The sequence below is a fragment of the Apteryx rowi genome, unplaced genomic scaffold (assembly GCF_003343035.1).
Source record: "Apteryx rowi isolate R43461 unplaced genomic scaffold, aptRow1 scaffold_15, whole genome shotgun sequence".
In the NCBI taxonomy this organism is placed as follows: domain Eukaryota; kingdom Metazoa; phylum Chordata; class Aves; order Apterygiformes; family Apterygidae; genus Apteryx; species Apteryx rowi.
In genome coordinates, this window is record NW_020447752.1 from 511,837 (window position 1) to 532,882 (window position 21,046).

Genomic DNA, 21,046 nt, shown 5'->3' on the forward strand with positions numbered 1-21,046 from the left:
ATTTAACTCACCCATCCAGACGGAAAAAATACATATACTAAGTAAAAATGGGTAGTTTTCTCCTGGACTAGCAAATTGTAAGGGTTCACAAGAGGATCCCACAAGCACCGCAGTAAATGCAAGGGAGGGAACAAAACCAACCAGCTGTGGCTCACCATTCTGGTAGTGGTGAACAAGTAGGTCAGTTCAGTTGTCTGCGAAACTCTGCAGGCTACTCTGGGACAGAGCAGACAACAGTGAAAATAAGCAGGACGCTTCTTGAATATAAAGAATCATTCTAAAACACTGAAGGAGCTTTATCCTTGCTAGCATCTGACTCGAGCATCTTTTGAAACTGAAGCATATTTTCACACTATGTTGCCCTCCACCCCCCAAGTTACCATTACACATCAACTGAGTACCAAGCCCACAGCCAGCACCTTAAATTAGCAAGGTACTGTGTAGGTTCCTGTAAATACATTGGCCTTATTTATTACTTTGTTATTCTTTTTTTTTTTTTTTGGGGGGGGGGGGCACAAAGTCCTGCTAAAAGGATACCAAGACAACATTGGTCCTTTGAAGTGAACCGTTTTACACATTACCAAATGAGACACCATAGAATGCACATTTAAAAAGACTATTCATAAAAACTGAAATTTATTTTAATTTTAAAAAACAAACTGAGATTGTTTCTTGATAAAAATTATTCACACAGCATTCATGTCGTGATTTTTTATTTTATTTTTGAAATGAAACCATTGTACATTGTACAAACCATAACTACCGATGGAATAAATAAGTGAAAAATTATACTGCTGTACAACACACACACACACAAATCATAAGATGGAAAACGATTAGGTATTGAAGAAAACAAAATTCTTTACACCTTCTAACAGGCCCTTAGATATAAAGAACATTCCAAAACATGACGATGTTTATGTATGAAGATAGCCACCCAAAACCAATATTTTTATACTGCCTTGTTGATCATTTTTTGTTGTTTTTTAAGTGCCAGCACTTTTTGGAATGTTTAACAACTACTTTCCCAAGCATAAAAATTCCAAGGAATAGTTCTGCTATAAAATGTTTGGCTGAGTAAATCGCTTATTCGGAAGGCCTTCCCACATGTTCCACCAACTCAGCTAATTTACTTGCTTGCTTCTAGTTTCTTTTGCTTTTGTAAATGAAGCTCCAACATTCAGCATTGTAGCAAGGAAGCACTTCTTGATATTTGCACTATTTCTAAAACATTAGCTGTATGAGAACTTTCAGTCATCTTGAAGAAAATTACATCTCTCCTTCTGCTCCACGTCTCAATGCTTTCAATAAACCCTTTTACAGTGAGTTCATAAAACAAGTTTCTGGTAAAGACAGGTCCAAGCCAAAAAAGCTGGATTTAGATCTGGTTTCAAACCTTACGTAGGTTTGAATCCAGTGTTCTGGTTTGGTCCCATCTGTACTTTCTGGCATTAAAATGTGTTTAATCACATCCATTGGCCCATAAATGTTATCAGGCACTTCAAGAAAAGACTAATAACAGTCTTATACACTATTTTGGATTTCTTCATACCAGATAATGTCAAAGTCTCTTCTCTTAGAGACTGACAATAACAGGTTTAAGGAACCCAAATCTATCTGCTTGTTCAGTTGTCTGTTGTCACTAGAATCTCTGGTTAAAAAAAAAGTTCTGAACATACTTTGTATAAGCTGTAAATAAAGCATTACTATTTTAGAAACAAAGCCTCTAGGAATATGGTTATGATGTCTTGTTTTTTAAGCCACAGAACAATGAACAATTCTGAGCAGAAGCCACAGGAGAGAAAAGGAAATTTATAATTAAACCTGTTGATGTCAATAATGCCAATAAATGCTTCTATCTAATGAAAAATTTGAGGTATTTTAGTGCTATTTATATATTTTATTTCTTCCTAAAGTACAGGAATTAGTTCCTAAACCAAAAGTCTATTTACTCCCTTGGAAACACCTACAAAATAAAAAAAAAAGCTTGCTGCGATGCACCTGAAGATAGTGATTAGTAAACATGACTACTTTTCAAAGGTGGCATCAGATTAACTTTATCATTAAAAATAAGAAAAAGCTAGTAAATCAAAAATATTTGTAAGTTTGAATCTTTCTAAATTTGCCCATTTAATATATCAATAGAATTTCTCACAAAATATCACTTAAATCTGAATGTAATATACATACAAATCAATTGTCATTGACCAGTTATCCACATTTTAGGCATACACACAATTCAAGAGAGAATTCTACCATTTCATTGCATATATTGTGCAAATATTTTTTGGCTCCTCATTTCCTTATTTTCAGAATGTTAATGGACTTCATGATCAGACCAGAAATCCCAAAAACTTATTAGGGAGCACACTGCTTTCATGAATGATTTGCAATCCAATTTTATTTAGTTAAAATCCAAAAAGTTTATTTCAACATAAAGAAGAAGCTCCGAAACTGAGTGTTGTATATTGTTTGGAGTTTAATCCTACAAACATTTTATGGAAGGTCAGTATTGGCTCCCCAGTCCTCCCTCCATTCCCTCCCCTGACTTCCCCATTGTTTTTCATAATAAAAATGGTAATTGCAAACGCAATGCAGTAGTAAGTGCAAGCCATTTTCACTATTGGAGAATTCAGAAATAAATAAGCTTAATGAAGAGCTAATTATGAAAATGTATCAACTGGAAGCAGTTTTTTCATTTAAAAAAGTATTTACAGTTCTTAGCTTACAAACTATATGCAACCATTTTCATAGCTATGAGATCATAATTTAAATTACAAGTTCCATCTCCCAAAGTGAAGACAGACTAAGGGCCCAATCCAGCAATATGCATGTGTGTGTGTATGTGCGCGCACACATAAAGAGTTTTCAAGTGAGAAATAAGTGCTTCCCACCGACATCAGGTATTTATAACTGGGTGCCCACCCTGGAAGTACAAAGCCCGCTGTAAGATCAAGCCCTTATGACCTTTGCAGATGGCTCTGCACCTCTAAATGCCACAAATTTGAAGGGAGTTGCACATGCTCAGCGCCTTTCAACCAAGTTTAGCATAAGCATACTTCAACATAATTGAAAAAGAAAAGCATTTCTACCAATGATGCAGAAACTATGGAAACAACAAGGCTTATTTACGAGACTTGCTGAAAGGAAAAGAAAATCCCAAATACAGTATTGACTGGAACATAGAAGTAAACATCTTATAATGAAACAGTACAATAAAATCCAGTTCAGTGAAAACCTGATATCAAAAAAGACCAATTGAAAATAAATTCACTGTGCATCAATCCCTTTGATCCTATTTATGTACATAGTGGAACTCTTCTGTAAAGAAAGTTGTACCCAGTACAGAGATCTGGACCTAATACGTAAGTATTTTAACTGTTGTGTTATAGTATATATTCAGATCTGGACTATAAATGGTAAACAGATGTTAACTTCTGATGAAGTTAAGTATTTAGAAGACCAAATTTACAGTTGCGAATGCCATGCATTCAATAAAAGATCTCCACTATAGCTGCTAAAATAAAATATCAAGCTCTTTTTTCTCCTTGGACTCCAAGAGTGAAAATGGCTTCCTGATCTGTATTTGTTAAAATTTAAGCACCAGGGATTTAAAATAAAAAAAGCAAAAAACAAAAAAAAAACCCAAAAAACTCCAAACCAAAAAAAACCCAAACAACCAATCAAAAAACCTTACTACATGGCATTAATACAAACATAGGCCACTTTGCAAAGGAGACTGTTGCAAAACAACTTTTAAAAGTTAGCACTGTTTTCAGAACACAAGGCACAAAACAAAAGCAGACATCACGCCAGAACAATGAACTTCACATGAAAGCTAATAACTGACCTGTACCATCCTTAAATATCTTACATTGTTAAATAGAGAAATGAAAAAAAAATACAGCAGCAACATAATTGTAATTTTGACTTTAGAAACAGTGCGTAGACCCCTCCTGAGTTGTTTACTCCAACCATTTCAGAGACAGTAACTTAAAAGTTCTCAATGTTTGTTTCACAGGAAAAAGTTTTCAGTGTCTGAGAAGTTAAACCTTTGTTAGGCTTTCTTGGATTTTTGCTTGGTAACTTGAAAAGTTAGGAGTTCTGTCCTCATCCAAGAGAAGATGCTTAAGTAAGGTTGTTCTATAATTAAGCCCACTGATGTACCTTACATAAAAACTGACCAGAAAAATCTATAGTCTAAATCTCTTCAACATTTTGTTGGGAAGCCTCTACTTTCATCTTTTTAGAAGGTGGCACTCCTTCAGAGTCCTTAACAGGGGGGAAAAAGAAAAACAATCATGTTATCATTGCACTGAATCTCAGGTGCCATAAACATCAAACAAGAAGCAAGAGCAAATTCCCTGGTGTGTCATTTGTAAAATACAAATGATCCCTGGATATGAGAATGACGTGACAAGTCAATTTGCTTCCTGATATCACTCCTCTATTTCCACCTTCCCTCAACTTCTTTACACTTGTCATCTACTGACAAAGGGCTAAATTCTAGTGAATATTCCAAATGCAGCAGCCTTGATGCATGGTTATGCCTGGACTTCCCTTAGCTCCACACTCGAGCATAGCAAGTGCATGTGAATTTGTTCCAGCTGTAGCCAAAGCCATCCCTACAGGACAGAATGTGCAAGGTTTGGAAAGAGCAAGGAGTGCACTGAAACAAGCCAACCATCCAGAAGGAAAACCAATGGACTGATCAGGGCTTATTTGAGGATTCCAGTGTGAGGGGAACAACTACAAGAATAGTCTCTCTCTCCACCCAGAATTTTTCAGTATTCCAGGAAGTGCACGTTCACTGAATTAACAAACACCCACTTTTCTAACTGCTATATATATTTACTTTTATGGAAGATATTTTACTTCTGAATGATCCTCTAAAGGCCTTTCCAGTAGGTTAGGTCCAAAGAACTCATTAGTAACATTAAATTTTAGTATTTCCTTACAAAACTAACACGGACTAGTATAGGCAACCTGAAAAGTAAACCAGATCAATCTAGTGTTACTGTTCAAGTTGAGTGAAATGCAAGAAGCCAACAAAATGAACCATAAGAACAGATACATACATATACATTTAATAGTCTACAATGTCCATTTAATACTCTACCACTGCTTTATTGTCATCACCTTAGGAAAGGAGCCTAAATGTACAATTGGCCTCCTTACGTTTGCCTTTTAAGAAAAAATGTTCTCTTCCAAATTCCAAATAATCGGGCTTTTGCACTTAAGGTTACCTGAGAGTTTTTAGATGCCTCTGTGATTATATCATTTTCTCCAGAGGACTGAATTTCTGCTTTCTCTGAACTATTCATGGAATTTTCCATTGAAGACTGTGAATTCTGTTCATCAGAGGTATCTGAAATTTCAAGAAATCATTTTAAACAAACAAATGAAAGAGCTCAGCAGGAGCTTTTAGGATGTTTTCTCACTAGCAACATCCCAAACACAAAAATTTCACTCATCAGTAACCCATTAACGATAACATATGTAACAACACTGTAAGTTGTAACAAAGCTCAAACTCCAAAGCCAAAACCACAGGCTGCTGCCACTCGAGTGGCATGACTTCGCCTTCATGCTACCAGCAGGATACAATTGCCGGGATGGGTCCCTAGAGGGAGCTAAGCTCACGCGTGCCCTGTGTCACAAACTATCGCAATGCTATTTGCAAACAAGTTTCAACACAAACTTTGTAAAAGGGCTGAACTCTACGAAACTTGCTTCGAACCAGAAGTAAGAGGCAGCTACAGAAATCGCCAAATTGTGACAACAAAGGGACCTAGAACTTTGTGGCTAAGGAGATGGAATAAAATTATCTGAATTGAAATTCAGCCATATATTTAAAATCCACTTTTTCCCTTGCCACTACTTTGAGGTTAGCATTTAGAAATTCAGCAGGCCAGCCTAACCAGTAAGGGTGTAGGTCTGGTGCACGTGTGTGGAGAAGTTTTCCAGCTTGCTATAGTTCTTACCTGCTTCCAGTTTTTCTCCCCCCCCCCTTTTTTTTTTTTAAATCCTTTCCTTCTATCCCTCTTTTTAAAAACATGATTTACACTGCAGGACTCAGGGTTAAAGCACTCAATCCACTTTAAGGGAGAACAGGGGGACTTAAAAAGTCCTTACTGGTTAAATTTCACTGAAAGTTGAACACACTGTGCTGAGACACAGATTCATCAAAAAAATCTGGTACAAAACCAGTTATATTTCTTTCTGTATCCACACGAACAACAGTATAAAGACTGGAACTCACTCGTCCCTCCACCCCCTTCGACTCATTTAAAGATCTTTCTGACTTGAGTGAATTCTCAGAAGTATATGCATAGAGTCAGAGTTTATGCAGTGATCTCTTCCCATGTCCCTGACCCAGATAACTAATAAATTTATTCTAGAGGAAGAAAGACGCAAGATTAAGGTTGTTGGGTTTGGGGGTTTTTCTTCAATACCTGTGGTCAGAGAAGATGGCATAATGAGCAAGTGGTGTATATTTTTGTGGAATACTGCATAAAAAGCCTCACAAGTATTTTTGGAAGTTTCTGTGAACTTAACAAAGCGAACCCTACAGCAAGCAGTCTCAAACATCAGATTTAAGAAACTCTGGCAGAATGAGCTTCCCCTCCATGTCCCACCAGAACACACCTCCATACTGACTAAAGAAACAACTCTCACAAGTCAGAAGAAATTTGAATTTCTGTTGTGCGTGTCTCAGCCTATGCAGCAATTTGAGCTCGGAGGAGTCTGTGCTGTGCACTTCTCCCATGACAAGAACAGACCTAGAGCAATTCCCACAACGGACAGCTCAGAGCTGCTGTTCCTCTTCCACTTGCTACTGCCTGCTACTCAAACTGCTACCGACCTTTGGGTAAAAGGATCCAGACTTGAAACCGGGAAGCCCAGAGCTATTCCAATGCCTGCAATGACTTGTTAACATAGATGCAATGAAATCTTTTTGCTGTTTTCTACTAAAAAAATCCACGAGGTGTTTATGACCACTCAAACTGCACCTTAACTTTGAGGAACCTTCCTGATGTCAGTGTAGTAATGTAAGATGCACAAGGTCGTTAACCCTATCCAGCTGAATAACGTCACAATTCAAAGGGTTTGATCAAACATCGCTTCTGGTAGATGAAGAATTATCTAATAAGTGTAAAAACACAGCATATAGTCATATTGATAAGGGGTATTTTTTGTCATTACTTCTTCACTTCATTTTATAGTAAATGGCTCTGGAACTAATCCAGAGAACCTGGTATGATTTTCCCTGAATCTAAATTTAGTCACAGGAGCATGTATGCTATGCAACAACCTTATACAAACAGATTCAGACAATATTAAACCTAGGAGGAAACCCTTACAGGGTTTCTGATATATTTCAATTTGGTGATAATTCAGTTGTCAAATTTTAACCCCAATTAAGAATGACATCATGTAACCAAGATAAAACGTCTAAACTTAAATATGTTAGTGGATCTGCTAAGCTAAGAATGGAATCAGTAGGACATAATTTAATTGCTTTGCTATGGGAAGAATTCTGCAATCAAATTATTAGAATGGTGTTAAGGACATCTTTTATCTGTTATAATAGGACGAAGAAACTTATCTTGTAAAGAATATAAATACAGAGCATGTTCCAATTACCCAAAATACCACTTAAAGAGCAAGGTTTAGCACAATCTCTTAACCCCCATATACTTTAACCTGTGAAGAACTGCAGTAAAATATTCTAACTCCTTTAGAAAATTAGGACCGAATTCAGACTTTTGAGTAAGTAACTAGCTGGGCTAAGGAGGAGAAAAAAAGAAAAAAAGCTTAAATTGTAGTCTACACAATTAAAAAAAAAAATCATTGCCAAGTATCTCACCTCCATTTTACTTTCATGCTAGGTAATGAATACTCCCAGATCTACCAAAATAACACTTCCCAGGATTTGTGTGTGATTAGATGGTAACAGCAGATTTTAAATGATTTCTTTTTTAAAGACTGAGATTATGATAGCGACAAACTGAGTATTTTGTTTGATTCCTCTCTAAAAAGACCTTGAATGTCGATCTGACCTCTCTTGTTCTATGGAAGGATCACTGGGAGGCAAAAGAGGCTTGGCCCATTTTCATAGAAACGTTGAGAATTCAGAAGCCATTTCTTTCAAACTGTTATTATTCAGTCTTTAAAATGGATAGGTAGATAAAATACATCAGAACTAAAGGATAACTTTTGCGTTCAACTTTGAGGACAGTCTTTTCAGCTTACCTTCTGAACCAGGCTGCTCCTTTGCTTCTGTCTGAGTTTCGTCGGACTTTACTTCAGTGCCATCTGCTTGTGTTGTCAAATTCTGTTCTGGTGCTGGACTTGAATTACTACTGTTTTCTTGTTTTATTGGAGAAGCATCAGCTATTGAGCTCTGGTTGCTATTGTCATCTGTTAAGAAAAGAGTTAAAAACAAGACACTATTTTAATAAGATCTGAATAAAAAGGACACCTTAATTCTTCCATATTTTAATTTTTCATGTATTATTCCCAGATAATGCAGGCCATAGTCTAGCTTGTTGGAGAGCTGAGGAAATCCAGAAGCATTTAGACTAATACTATGTTTAAACTTTTTCTGTACCACCACCACAATGATTTCTGCCCTTGCAGCCTATGCTATAATACTGGTGTTTTCAAGTCAGAACATTATTAGTTAAATTACATGCTAGGCATGCAAGCTGATCTACCTCACTTTGCGGCTGTATAATCATTACATCCAAAGGACTACAGGAACACATAAGCTGGTGATGGGACCATCCCTTTTCAGAGCAGGCTGAAGTCAGATCAAATTAAGCTTATCATGAAACTGTACAGTTTGGCTTAAAAATACAAATGATAAACTATAAAAAAAGAAAGTATTATATTCACTTCACAGATGGGGGAACAAGAGTTAAGAAAATTAAATAATCTGACCGAGGCAAAAGTTAATAAACTTGCAACACAGATCAAAAATTAATCCAGATCTGTGAATATCCTGCTCAATCCTTTAATCGCAAGGCCATACTCGCTACGAACACTGCAAAAGCCAACCACGAGGCAATAAAAATGCAAATAAAGCTGAAACAAAAAATTTACATCCCACCGAAAAGTGATCCTCTATAATCAGCTCAACTACTGCCACATTCTCAGCCGTAATTGCTATCCAAACACCTAGAAGCTAAAAAATTAAAATAGAGCTGAGCTGTGAAGGCTCCTCTGTACTAAATACCATGTTAACATTCAACAGTTCACACTTTTTTATTTTCTTAATTGATCTAATAGTGCCTGGCTCTGGCAAGCAAAAAATGTTTTCTTAACCCGTTAATTTCAGCAAGCTGAAAACTTCCCAGCAGCAGGAAGATGCAGCAGAACCACAGATTGCGTTCTTAGCACTGACAGACGACTTCTGTCCTGACTCACCTGCAGCTGTTGAGAATGAATTCTAATACAGTCCAACAAGTACAAAGGCAGCGCAAACAATGGCAGTTTGGGGAGGGGGTGTCCTCCCCTCCCCGAAACAGCAAGCTCTACAACGTTACTACTTCACTTAGGTAAGCGTATGGCATTCTGGATGGTAGATATATGTATTTTTTTCATATTCAGCTCCAGAAACAACTTGCTTTCACACACAGCCCAAATGAAAATGGCGTTTAGCAACTGCTAAGACATCTACAAAATAGAAGTCTAAGGCACCAAATGAATATCTGCTGTCATTCTCACTTTGGCTCACTCATGGTGCTGTCCATATATGAGTAATGGAGAATCTGACATGGTTAGCTTATACTTTCATAGTATAACAGGGTAATTGGGGCTGACCTTCTCCCACTCACCATGCATGTCCATCATCCCTGGAGAGGAGCTGTTTTCTGGAGTGGTAACTTCAGAGCCACATTTTTCATCTTTGCCTTTTTTCTTATTCTTATTTTTCTGAGAAAAAAAACAAGTACCCAAACAAATTAGATGATCACTAGGAAGAAAAATTCACGTTTCAATATAAAACTCTTCCTACTCATTACTTTGTAAGCATCTCACTTAACTTTCAAGTGAGAAATAAACCCAAGAACCACTGCAGCTATCAAGAATGCATTAGTCCCAATGATCACAGGGACATTTTTGTAATTGCATTCTTTGTGAGTATCACAAAGCACTAGAATATCTAGGTTTTTATCCAGAAATTCTAGTAATGGTTAGCACTTGAACATGTTTTTCATCTTCAAACCACTGCACCATTTTCGTAAGACTACAACAGTCTCAGCGCTATCCCTCCTTCTACAGCTGTGGAATCCGAGGCGCGATGACCGACTGCCTTGCTGAAACCGAGTTAGAGAATTTGGGAGGTGCATGCGGCTAACTGTGCTCAGGCCAAAGAGCTACCAAGGCAAAGTCAAAAGAATCCCTGCTACAACAATTAAAGGGAAGAACATCACTGACCACAGATTCAGGAAACTATCTGATTTCTGAGCTCACACTTCTGCTCACTGTATGGTATGTATATTATGTATATTAACTCCCAGCTACAAAACTTGGTATACTCTCTCTTCTTTATCAGGAAGCTTGTAGAATGCACCTAGAAAGTATGCATGAGTGCAAAACAGGAATGATGAGAGAGATCTAGGATTTTAACACTAAGACAACAGCTATTTACCTCTTTCTCAATGACCGAGACTGCAGAGACCTCTTCCTTCCCTACACCTAATGCTGTTTATTCATTAAAACTAAAGGATGGATGAAGAAGAAAAATCAGACTGGCCTACAACAAAGAGCATAAAAAAGGACAGTCCTACATGAACAATAGGTCATAACATGCTCGTGACCAAAACAACAGTACAAACTGCAAGCATTAAAACAAAGGAAGAGACGGTGGCATCCATCACGTGGAAAATCTGTGTCTGCTAAGAGATGCAGCATTTTCAATTAAGAGGTGACGTAATCGGTCTCATAGGAGAAAGAGCCAGCTGCACTGCTTTTGGAGGATCCTGCATGCCTGCTGAGAAGACAATTAAAAGCCTGACTCTAGGAGGAACGCTCAGCAACCCATCTATTCAGATAAGACAATGCCCTCCAACAAGGGAAGGAAATAAAACCAGTCAAATATAGTCTAAGACTGCAGAAGAAATTCAACAAGTGAGATCCGGAAGGATTTTTCCCTCTATCTAGAATATATTATTTGACTTTTTTTAATTGCATTTTTACTTCTGAGAGAACAAATAAAATAACTCAGATTTTATTCCCATATATGGAACTGAGGTGAAAGCATATGGAGTTCTTTAACCTTGCAAAACTAAAATTCAGAGGGAACATAATTTCTCTCAGTGAACAACAACTTTTTTTTTTTTTTTTTAAAAAAAAAAAAAAAAAAAGAAGCTTAGCTATCAAAGCCATGATGTTCCATAATAGCCTTCCAAAACTAGTAGGAGGAAAGAGCCCACCTAACTAATTCTAGTTTTAAAAAAAGGTCAAAGTGGCTTAGGAAGAACATGCAGGAGGGAAGAAGAATCTAATCCACCGAAATTGAGCAGAGGAAAAGACTCCATTCCCCTATTCTAGTAAAAAGCAAGCATTCTCCACCTGCTCTTGTATACACAGATGAAGTCAGGTATAAAAGGATGCCCATAACCAAACAGCCAAGATGACCACTACCTGGTATTTATTTGTTAAATATATTCAGATTATTTTTGATGAGAACTTCCAGAGCCTACAGACAAACCTTATGACATCAAGTCTGCAGCATTTGCAGCAGCACAATAGCTTCTACTTGTAACAAGCAGAATGTGACTGTAGGATGCTAAAGTAACTGGTTTTGAAGGAATGTCCTAAGTTCAGCAAATTTGGGGCCTAAACCTAAAAATGATGGCTCAAATACTGCAATTAAACTCCGCACATACAGACCTTTATATAAACCCATGCTTCTTAAGAGAGAAGCTGACTTTAGGATTGGTAGCAGTCACTTTGAAAATTAATCCAAAAACCTCACTAGAAATTTGTTTTCAAAGTTCCATGGTATCCATCATGTAAGCATAGCTTGACTGTAGGAAAATAATTTTCAGAAATCCTTAAAATAGCAACCCACAAGCCTAAATATCCTAAAATCATGTAAATAGCACAGCCTTTTCCCCCTGTGTATCATAAATAATAAAATCAAGACCAAACATTTGAGAACTAGACAGAATGAACAAACTTCTGTTAGGAAACCAGGAAAGGTTTCCCAATTCACAAGCTTTGAAGGAACACAAGAGGTTCGCCATGACTCCCAGAATCAAGAAAATGTTTGGCACAACCAAAGGCACAGAAAGAAACAAACTCCGCCTGAAACAACCCTATTCAAAAATAGGTCCTGAACATGAACTTTGAATAAGGCAAGTCTGTGACACCAACTCTTCTGAAAACTATTATTTTACACATTTATTAACCGAGAAGTGTTCTTCCAAATACGGCTTAGTTCACATTTCAAATAAAGTAAAACCACAGGACAGCCCAAGGAAAGAGTACCAAGCTAAGGATATATACCCAATTGTGTCATTAATTTACTGTTGCATCACCAATTAATATTCTCTCTATAACAATTTCTCCATTTATAAAACAGGAATAACATTGATAACTAAAGCTGAAAACAATGTGCAGGTGCTGTCAACTTTGATTTTTATACTTGCTGTTCTTACGCCACACGACTGTGTCATGGGAAATAAACAGTACTTCCCCAATGCACACTAAGAGTGTAAATACGACACACACACAAAACATTTACCATGAGAAAACAGACATTACAATAGAAGCATCTGCTCCACTGCTTGAGTTGGACATCTTAAGCAATATAGATGATCTCACAGTTCCACAGGATTTTCCTAGCCTTACTTCAATGTTTTGTGCCGCTTTTTGAGCAAAATGGCAGTGGTGCTTCATGATGCACAGATAGAAGAATGCATTCTCTGAACAGTTTCATAGCAACTACTTTCCTCTAAAGCATCAGGCAGAAAAAAGGAAACTGTAATTTATATATATATATAAATATATACATATAAATATATATGTATAAATTAAATATTTATACAAATATATTTATATAAATATAAACACACATATATTTCCATTATTACGTTGGGAAAAAGTTTCGAAATCAATTGCAAATAAACTACAAAAATTCTACGTTTCAAGTCCAGCGTTTAATAGTTACCTAAGAATTGATCCAACTTGACTCAGGGAAGACTGCCACCTACTAAACCATCAACATCACTTTCTGTGAAGATCAACATTTCCCCTAGAGCTCTCATACTCAAATGCTGGCAAGATCCACACCAGTCTTAACTTAAAGGCTCAAAGAGGAGCATATTTCTTTCAACCTTCCCTAAAAATGATTCTCTACATCTTGAAAAAGCAAGACATTGCAGGATACTTACATCATCGACTTTAGGCTCTGTTACTGGTACCCATTTGTAAATCCTTAGGGATGTGTCGCCAACTGTCACCCACTTCTTCTCCCTATAAAATTATAATGCAGGAGAAGTTAAAGTTAAACTTCATATTCAAAATAAAGTGATCTACTATCGTAAGTTGTCAAGGATTTAAATAGGCTATTAGGTAGGATGATCTCTATTACATCGTCTTTAGTGCTGTACTGTGCAAATTGCTCTTTGCATTTCAAAAATTTGTTAGAGCACTGCTAACTTGCAGAATTCTGAGGGCTGTTACGTGTCTAGGTGAGTAACTGCAGTAGCAGTAATGAGATCTGGATTAAAGGTACAGTTAAGAAGAACAGCTATTCAAAATGCAGATTTAAGGCTTACAGTTTTCACTCAACTTTCTAGAGAGAAGAAGAGTTTTTAGACAGACCAGCATGTTTTGGTTGTCATGAAGCTGTTTAATGGTATTAGAAATCTAAACGCACTTTGACCATCTGAGGTTTATTTTTAGATAGAAATCTGCTGTTAGCAATTTAACATTCACTCAACGCTCCTGTCAGACAGTTCTGAAATTTTAGCCTTAGAACCAACAGCCTTATTGGTAGCAGCACGTGCTGCGATGCGGAACTGAGGTCCAGGAGAGCCTAGCTCCCTCGGACGGGGAAGGCCGAGGGGGCTGTGGGAGAGGGAAGCAGCGTAACCTGCGGCACTCGGGGCAGCCCGGCCGGCCAGCCGTCAAGTCGGGACACCGACGAGTCGTGAAGGAAATCTGGCCGGCGGGTGTCACTACATCAGGGGGTCATGCGGCCACAGAGTGCAGAGATGGGAAGGAGGCTGAACGCCGAGTTGAGGGATGAATTCCTTGAACTCTTTACGTCAGGGCATTAAAGCAAGGTCCATAATGCCAGAGAAATTTCACCCAGTTTCTGTGATCAGTTTTCAGGTCACAGATTACCACTGCTGGTTCCTGGGTTTGCAATATAGCTCTGCAAATGGATCAATTAAAAGTTAACGACACAGACCAATTCCATTAACTATTCAGGAACATCTGAAATTAATTTGGCATGAGATCTCAAAATAAGCATTTTTGTTATTTCTTTTTTTTAAAAACACATTTAAATAATAGATTTGGAATCTAGTTACGAATTAAAAAAAAAAAAGGTTCTTTGCAGGATGGGAGAAGCTGGATGTGACTCCAAATACAAATGTGATATCTTCGTTTTTAGAAAGAGTTTCCAGAGTCAAAAGCAGCCACATTGTACAAATGTCACAAAACACCTTCCTGATCACTTGTTTTAGCTACTAAAGCCAATCTTATTTGTTTTCCCTTTAGAGGAGACACTTTCCTGTTAAAAAAAAAAAAAAAGGCAATTTGATAAGCTTTGGATCTGTCCACAAGGACGTTTTAATTAAAAGTATATAACTATTTCAGATTCATTTCTTTCCCACTGCACTTCCTGGAGCACAGTTTTTCTGAATGTGTTTAGATTCATCCATTTAGGTACACTAGATAGCTAAAGTATGTCAAAAAACAATTTTATGCTAATTTGGAGCTCTATTGCTAGACATGATAAAAATGACAGTGGAGATGAGGGCATGTAAATAATGAAAGCAGACTTAATTGTGAGGAGATGATCATGATATATTTTTTTTTCTTTTTTTTTTTTAAACAGATACAAGACAAACTAAACTTATTTCTAGTTAGGAAAACCTTTGAAATTATGGAAATAGAACCAGCTGGGGAATTTTGTTTTGGGAGGGGGGAGGTGAATAAATGTTTTAAAATCAAGATTTTAGTCTTTTCCTACAGCAAAATATTACTTAGAGATGCTGCACTGGAAAACCAAAAGTTCAAGATACCTGTTAGCATCTCAAAGCAGCCTCACACAGCATCTTCACTGGACAGACTGTAGAACACAGGAGGAAACCTATATTAGTAACTTTTTCTTTCTAGTATTAAAGTTAGCCCTGACATTTTAATTCTTTTGAGCTTCTTAAGTACCCCTTTAAATTTTGATAATCTTCAGCTGTAGGGATTTTTTTTTCCTGATTTCAATACACAGTATTTCAGACAACAATGGGAATAAGGATATTTTTGATGGAAGTACACCAACATCCCAGTCCTGCAAGCACTTATGGTTAAAAAGAAAACCCAACATTGAACTGCTACTATTCAAATATTTCTTACATATGTAAGCATTTGCAGTATTGAAACTTTAAGACCATAAAAGCATTAATAAGAAAGCAGAAGACAAGCTCCTCTAAAACTCTTAATAAAATCACTGGCAGCATAAACAGAAATTTGTTAACGAAGAAATGTAATGGAGTTTCAGACATTTAAGATCAACAGGGTAAAATAACTTCAGAATTTAAGAGGTTTATTGCAAATGAAGCTTAAAATATTATCTGTAGTATTTACTGCCTTTCTGTTTCAAAAAAGTCCACAAAAAATAAAAATAAAAAAAACACAGTTCTACTCTGAACCCTCACTTTTTTTTTTTTCTTCCCCCCCCCTCCCCCGCTTCTTTTGTGCAAAGTCACGACCCCAATCTGCTGTTCAGGGACGTTCCTTTTTATTTAGTTAGAATCGACAATTTATTTATGCTGCCCATAACACTAAGTTTGCTAAAAGCTGCACAAACTACAAAATATTCTAGTTGACCAAATGCCAGAGTCGGAACAAGGAACTCTGGAGCTCTCGTGTGAAACCCTGGTTGGATTCTCCACGTCTTCCTGTCTGCAAAATGGATCTGCTGTTGAATCCACTCATCTTGAGACGCTGACCAGAATCCCACCCCAGGAAAGGCTGTTCCACCTTTGCTAGGCGATCACTAGGCAATACTTTTTATTGCACTGTACCCTGTCACACTGCACAAGGTGATCTCTGTATTGACTGGTGGACTGGAAGAGGCAGAGGAACACCATCAACCTGAGAGCTATTCAGGCTAAGCATCTGGCAATTACCAAATTCAGTTGCCCGTGTCTACCTGACAAACTCCATAGCTCGCTCGCTCTCTCTCTCAAAAAAAAAAAAACATTTTCCTGGTTTTAAACCTGTTCTTCCATAAATGACCCAAGCATAACAAAAGGGAAATGTCAAAACACAAAATATATACAATACTTCTCAGTATGGAAGATTAAAACCAAGAAAATGAAATGATCTTAAATATTTTAATTATAATAAATTCAGAAACTAGTCAATGCAACAGAAAAAAAGCCTTACATTTATCTGAAATTGTGTTAAAGCATTCTTACATTTTGAACCACACCATTTTAAGGACAATCAAGGATATGTACGGTAAGCATTAATATCAACACTTTTTTAGTTCTTATGCCTGAGGCATACTATTACCCTAGAACTTACATAATTATATACTAAATTCCCCCTTTTAAATAACCCAAGATCTTAAGTATATTTATATTTTGAATAATAACACTAAAGCTCCAGAGCTGAGCATCAAATTCCGTGTATAAAAGTAATATACTGGTGAGCAAACACAACAGTGTATATTACACTTATACATAAAGTGTCAAGGCAGCTTTTGCAGCAGCAGCAGCGAGTGCTAGAAACATTCGATGGCAGGGAAACAGAAAGCCTTTACTGCCAATATATTATCATTCAAGAAGAGGCTTTCGCGCTTGTTTGGCTTTTTACCATGACTCCCATTTATCATAGTGATTTGCAGTTACACGAGGATTGGCTCCCACATACCCCATCTTCCGTTGATGATCACGAAGTGACGTCATAATGCTGAATTTATCACATCACACTCACTTGCATTGCAACAGAGTTTGGTGAAAATCACAGAATTATGACCTCCCTGTGGGATCAAGCAAAGGAGAAAGGGGAATGGGAAAGAAAATGCCATTATTATACACACAAAGTGCTGTCAGATGCAGAAAAATTTTTTTTTTGTTTGAAATGTAGGCTTGCTTTTCAGAGCACGCCTATTGCTATTAGATGTTTGTCTAGCGACTAACATGAAGCAGCCCCAAATATATATGGCATCTCTGGATCATGCTGCAAATACAATAAAATATAATGTAACATTAAAATGAATGGAAAAGACTAGTGGTTAAGGACAACTCTCTCTTGCAGTTTATTTAAGTACGTTGCATTACAAGAGTCCCCTTTAGCTTACACATGCCAGCATGTTTTTAAGCAAGTTCTGCTAGGTTCCACATTGCAACAAGCACCTTTTCTTACAGTAACGAGAAACATGGCTTTACATATGATAAAACTCCTCCTTTACATGCATCCAACTTTCACTGAAGTCAGAGAGCATGTCCTGGCTCAAAAAGAAATAATTATGAGCCAGAAAAACTATCTTGCAATTCAACCATGATAACTGTGTTTGGATAACTACAATAATTCAAAGTAGTTCCTCTGCGTACACTAGAAGATTTTTAACGTCAGTCACCACTACATGAAGTATAATCTTAGCAGAAAACCAAACGCAGCCAATGTCTTAACAATCATTAGCCTGACTAAAGTAGAGGGACAATCTGGTAGCACCAGTCAGTCTTTTCTAAAGACATCATGTTAAGAAGTTCTATGTCTTAACTACTTTTCAGATTGAAAATCTATTGCAAGAAGGAAGCATGAGCAGCAAAACCTGCAGAAGCTCAACCTCAGAGCATTACATACCATACAAAAATATTTTACGAAGTCTGAAAGGAGACAATGAACAGAAAAGCCACAGTCACATTGCCTAGAAACTCTGCTCCCTAACTAGCCACAGCTAGAGATCCCAGCCAGTGTTATCTGGGAAGGTAACATGAGCTCACTGCCTATGGTCATTTTGCTCCTCAACTTTTACACAACACGCTTTGTTTTAAGCTACATCCCAGTCAAGCCTGCTTCAACAGCTGATTCTCTTCCATAATAAATATTTAGCACTTTCTGTAACTACCTCCATCAGGTCTCCAAGTTCACTTCTTTATGAAGTGCTACCACTATCCCTACATTACTGCTTTGATAAACGGGGGAGAAAAAGGTAAAATGACTTATGTAAAGGCACTGCAATTCAATGACAAGGCAACAGAATAAGATTTCCTCATTCCTGGTGCATTCCCCGGATCAGGACACCTATCCCAGTCGGCCACACCGTGCTTCTATCCTTAATGTTTGCACGGATGTCCAAAAGTTCAGAAACCCTAGGTACCCAGGCAAATTATTTCACTGCCTCCTAAGACATCGAGCTACGTACACTTGTAGGCCGCCCACTACGTTTTTTCCAGTAAAACTCTGCATTTTCTATAATTTAATAAATCTGACTTTTATTTAAAAAAGAGCATTTCCATTATTTCGTAATGCTGGCTGAGAACACAACAGTTTTTGCCCCTTTCTTCTTGGGAGCCTACTTAGAATCTACACGTACTTGTCAATGAAACAAAAAATAATCCCATACTGTTTATAATTCATTCAGTTAAATTTAACTCGGATGATTTTTTAATAGACTGGAAGAAATGTGACAACTATTGTTAAGAAAAAGTAGGTCTACACTCTTAGCCGTGGAAATACAGCATTCTGCCACATAAATACAACACAATCATGTATTTTGTAGGATACGTACTAGGTGTTTTCTAAAATAGATGCTCATTCGTGAGAGTGATTTAAACAAAGGAGATTAGTTTTACTGTTGAGATTTATGCAACAGCAACAACTTTATCGTTTACTACTATAAGCTAAGCTCCAGTAATATCAAAAGTGCTAGGCAAGATCAAACACGCATGACGATGGGTACCTGCTTCAAAGGATGGATTTGTGTCTAAGAAAGAATTTCTATTTTCTATGGGACAAACCTGTACTGACGGAAAGTCACTTCAAGTAGGCAGGCACATATGCATGGCAATACAGGCATACAACAGTATTCCACAGCAAGGCTGCGCGCACCTTCACGCGCTGTTGGAGGTGCTGGCCAACATGCACCGGAGCCACTGTCAGTTCAGAGAGGTTTGCAACACGGTCTGCCCCGCTCCTGTCTGCGGTCCAGAAGCGCAGCGCTCAACACGTACAAGCCTCAGAGAATCCTATCCTATGAAACACTGTACACAAGGTATTTTAATCCTCAGTGGCTGCATTTCCACAGAAAAGCTGTGGATGGCAACAAATTGCTCCTATTATGCAAATGAAACTGCACACTGAAAATTGCCTATGTGGCTCTTCATAAGATGTAGGAATTGCTAGTGTATAAAGTTCAATTCCACAAGACAAGTCTTCTCAAAACATTTGAGCCACAAAACATAGAATCCCTCTTGCTAATTTTCAAATGTACTTGACTGCAAGCGAGCAGGGAAAAAAAATCATGAGATTTATCAGCAAATTATGATTCCTTTAAAAATATGAAAAATGGTTTGTGTAAATATTTGCAAGACGCACACGCAAAAAGCAATATGAATACTTCTGACAGCAATCAGAAGAAACACTTTGCATGATTCTGTACAGTAACCTTTTCAAACAAGCTCTCTCTCAGGAGGGTTAAAACGTACAAAATCTATTTATACCCTAAGATTTCTGTTTTATAGGGGAAGCCATAGCAACTGACATGATGGCAGAAAGCTCTTGCCAAGAAAAAAAAATTAGACGTTTTGTTGAATGGCCAAGCTCCTGCCTCTACTCTTCTCTGAAATCCACCAACTAGGATTCAAAGGAAACATGCTGCACTCATGAATGAAATATCTACAAATAAAATAGTCCCACACATCCAACAATGCTACTCTTTGATAAAAAGTACTGTCCCATCGCTATATAGTTTTGATCCTTCATAGCTGGCCAAAAAGCCAGCAAACAGCACTTAAAAACGCCACCAGAGAAGAAGAGAGTTCCTGCAATCAACAGAGCTGTAATGCTCCGACTGCTTCGCTCCCTGCACAATGGAGGGATTCTCCGAAATCCCCATCTCGTGCCCTGCATTATCGGACACACATTTTCATTCTTTGTCCAGTTCAAGCCAACTGGCCCATTCATGTGCTCAAGACCATTTAAAATGCAACAATCCATTTTGCTAGGATGACAAACATTTAATTTCTGCGTTTTGCTGGGTTTTTTTCTTTTTAATGAAATCAAAGCATTTAGCTGCGGATTACAAGAAAAGTGCCCCCTTATTTTATCAGATCCAAAACAGCCCAGCTATGCATATTAATGCTAACCCAAGAGATTTTCTTTGGGTTTCACCCGTTTAAAAGATGATTTTAAGGCACATGCACAAAGACTACTGAGCAGTCTACTTGCTGGAAGAAGATCCGTTCTCGAGCCACACTGGCACCGCTCCTTATCCCATCCAAAACCACTAGACCGATCGTGCGGCACATTGCAATAACTGTGTTTCGCTGTATTGTTTAAACGCCTCACGTTGATTTTTCGTAATAAAAGCAGAAAAAGACAAAAGCGTAAAAAAAAAAAAAAAAGCCAAAGCACTTTTAAGGCCTAACAAAAGGGAATGATTTCACGGGTGGGGGCACAACCTTTAGTTACATGATTTGGAGCAAATGCAAGCAGCGATTACACCCTCTCCGGCTCCCCCTCCGCTCGCCACGGCGTTAGGCGCAGGCGACCCCGCGCAGGCTTGCTGCGCTTGGGCGCAAAGCTTGGCAACTTGGGGGGGAAAGAAATTGGGGGAAAAAAAATTTTTTTTG

The 21,046-nt window shown here is 37.6% G+C and overlaps 1 protein-coding gene and 1 long non-coding RNA gene across 2 annotated transcripts in view; one reads left to right on the plus strand and one right to left on the minus strand.

The window, feature by feature from the left end:
- Positions 1-696: 696 nt before the first annotated feature.
- Positions 697-19,355, minus strand: BCL7A (BCL tumor suppressor 7A). Its single transcript, XM_026058786.1, has 7 exons — positions 19,214-19,355; positions 17,121-17,229; positions 13,406-13,487; positions 9,842-9,938; positions 8,256-8,423; positions 5,247-5,368; positions 697-4,272 (listed from the first exon to the last, which is right to left on the minus strand). Exons 2-7 carry the CDS (start codon positions 17,153-17,155, stop codon positions 4,201-4,203), a joined length of 576 nt encoding a protein of 191 aa, XP_025914571.1. The 5' UTR covers positions 17,156-17,229; positions 19,214-19,355; the 3' UTR covers positions 697-4,200.
- The window catches only part of LOC112962518, a 16,872-nt gene continuing 12,979 nt past the window's right edge, over positions 17,154-21,046 (plus strand). The window contains exon 1 of the long non-coding RNA XR_003252330.1: positions 17,154-17,231. This is a non-coding gene — a long non-coding RNA (uncharacterized LOC112962518). The remainder of the gene's footprint in view (positions 17,232-21,046) is intronic.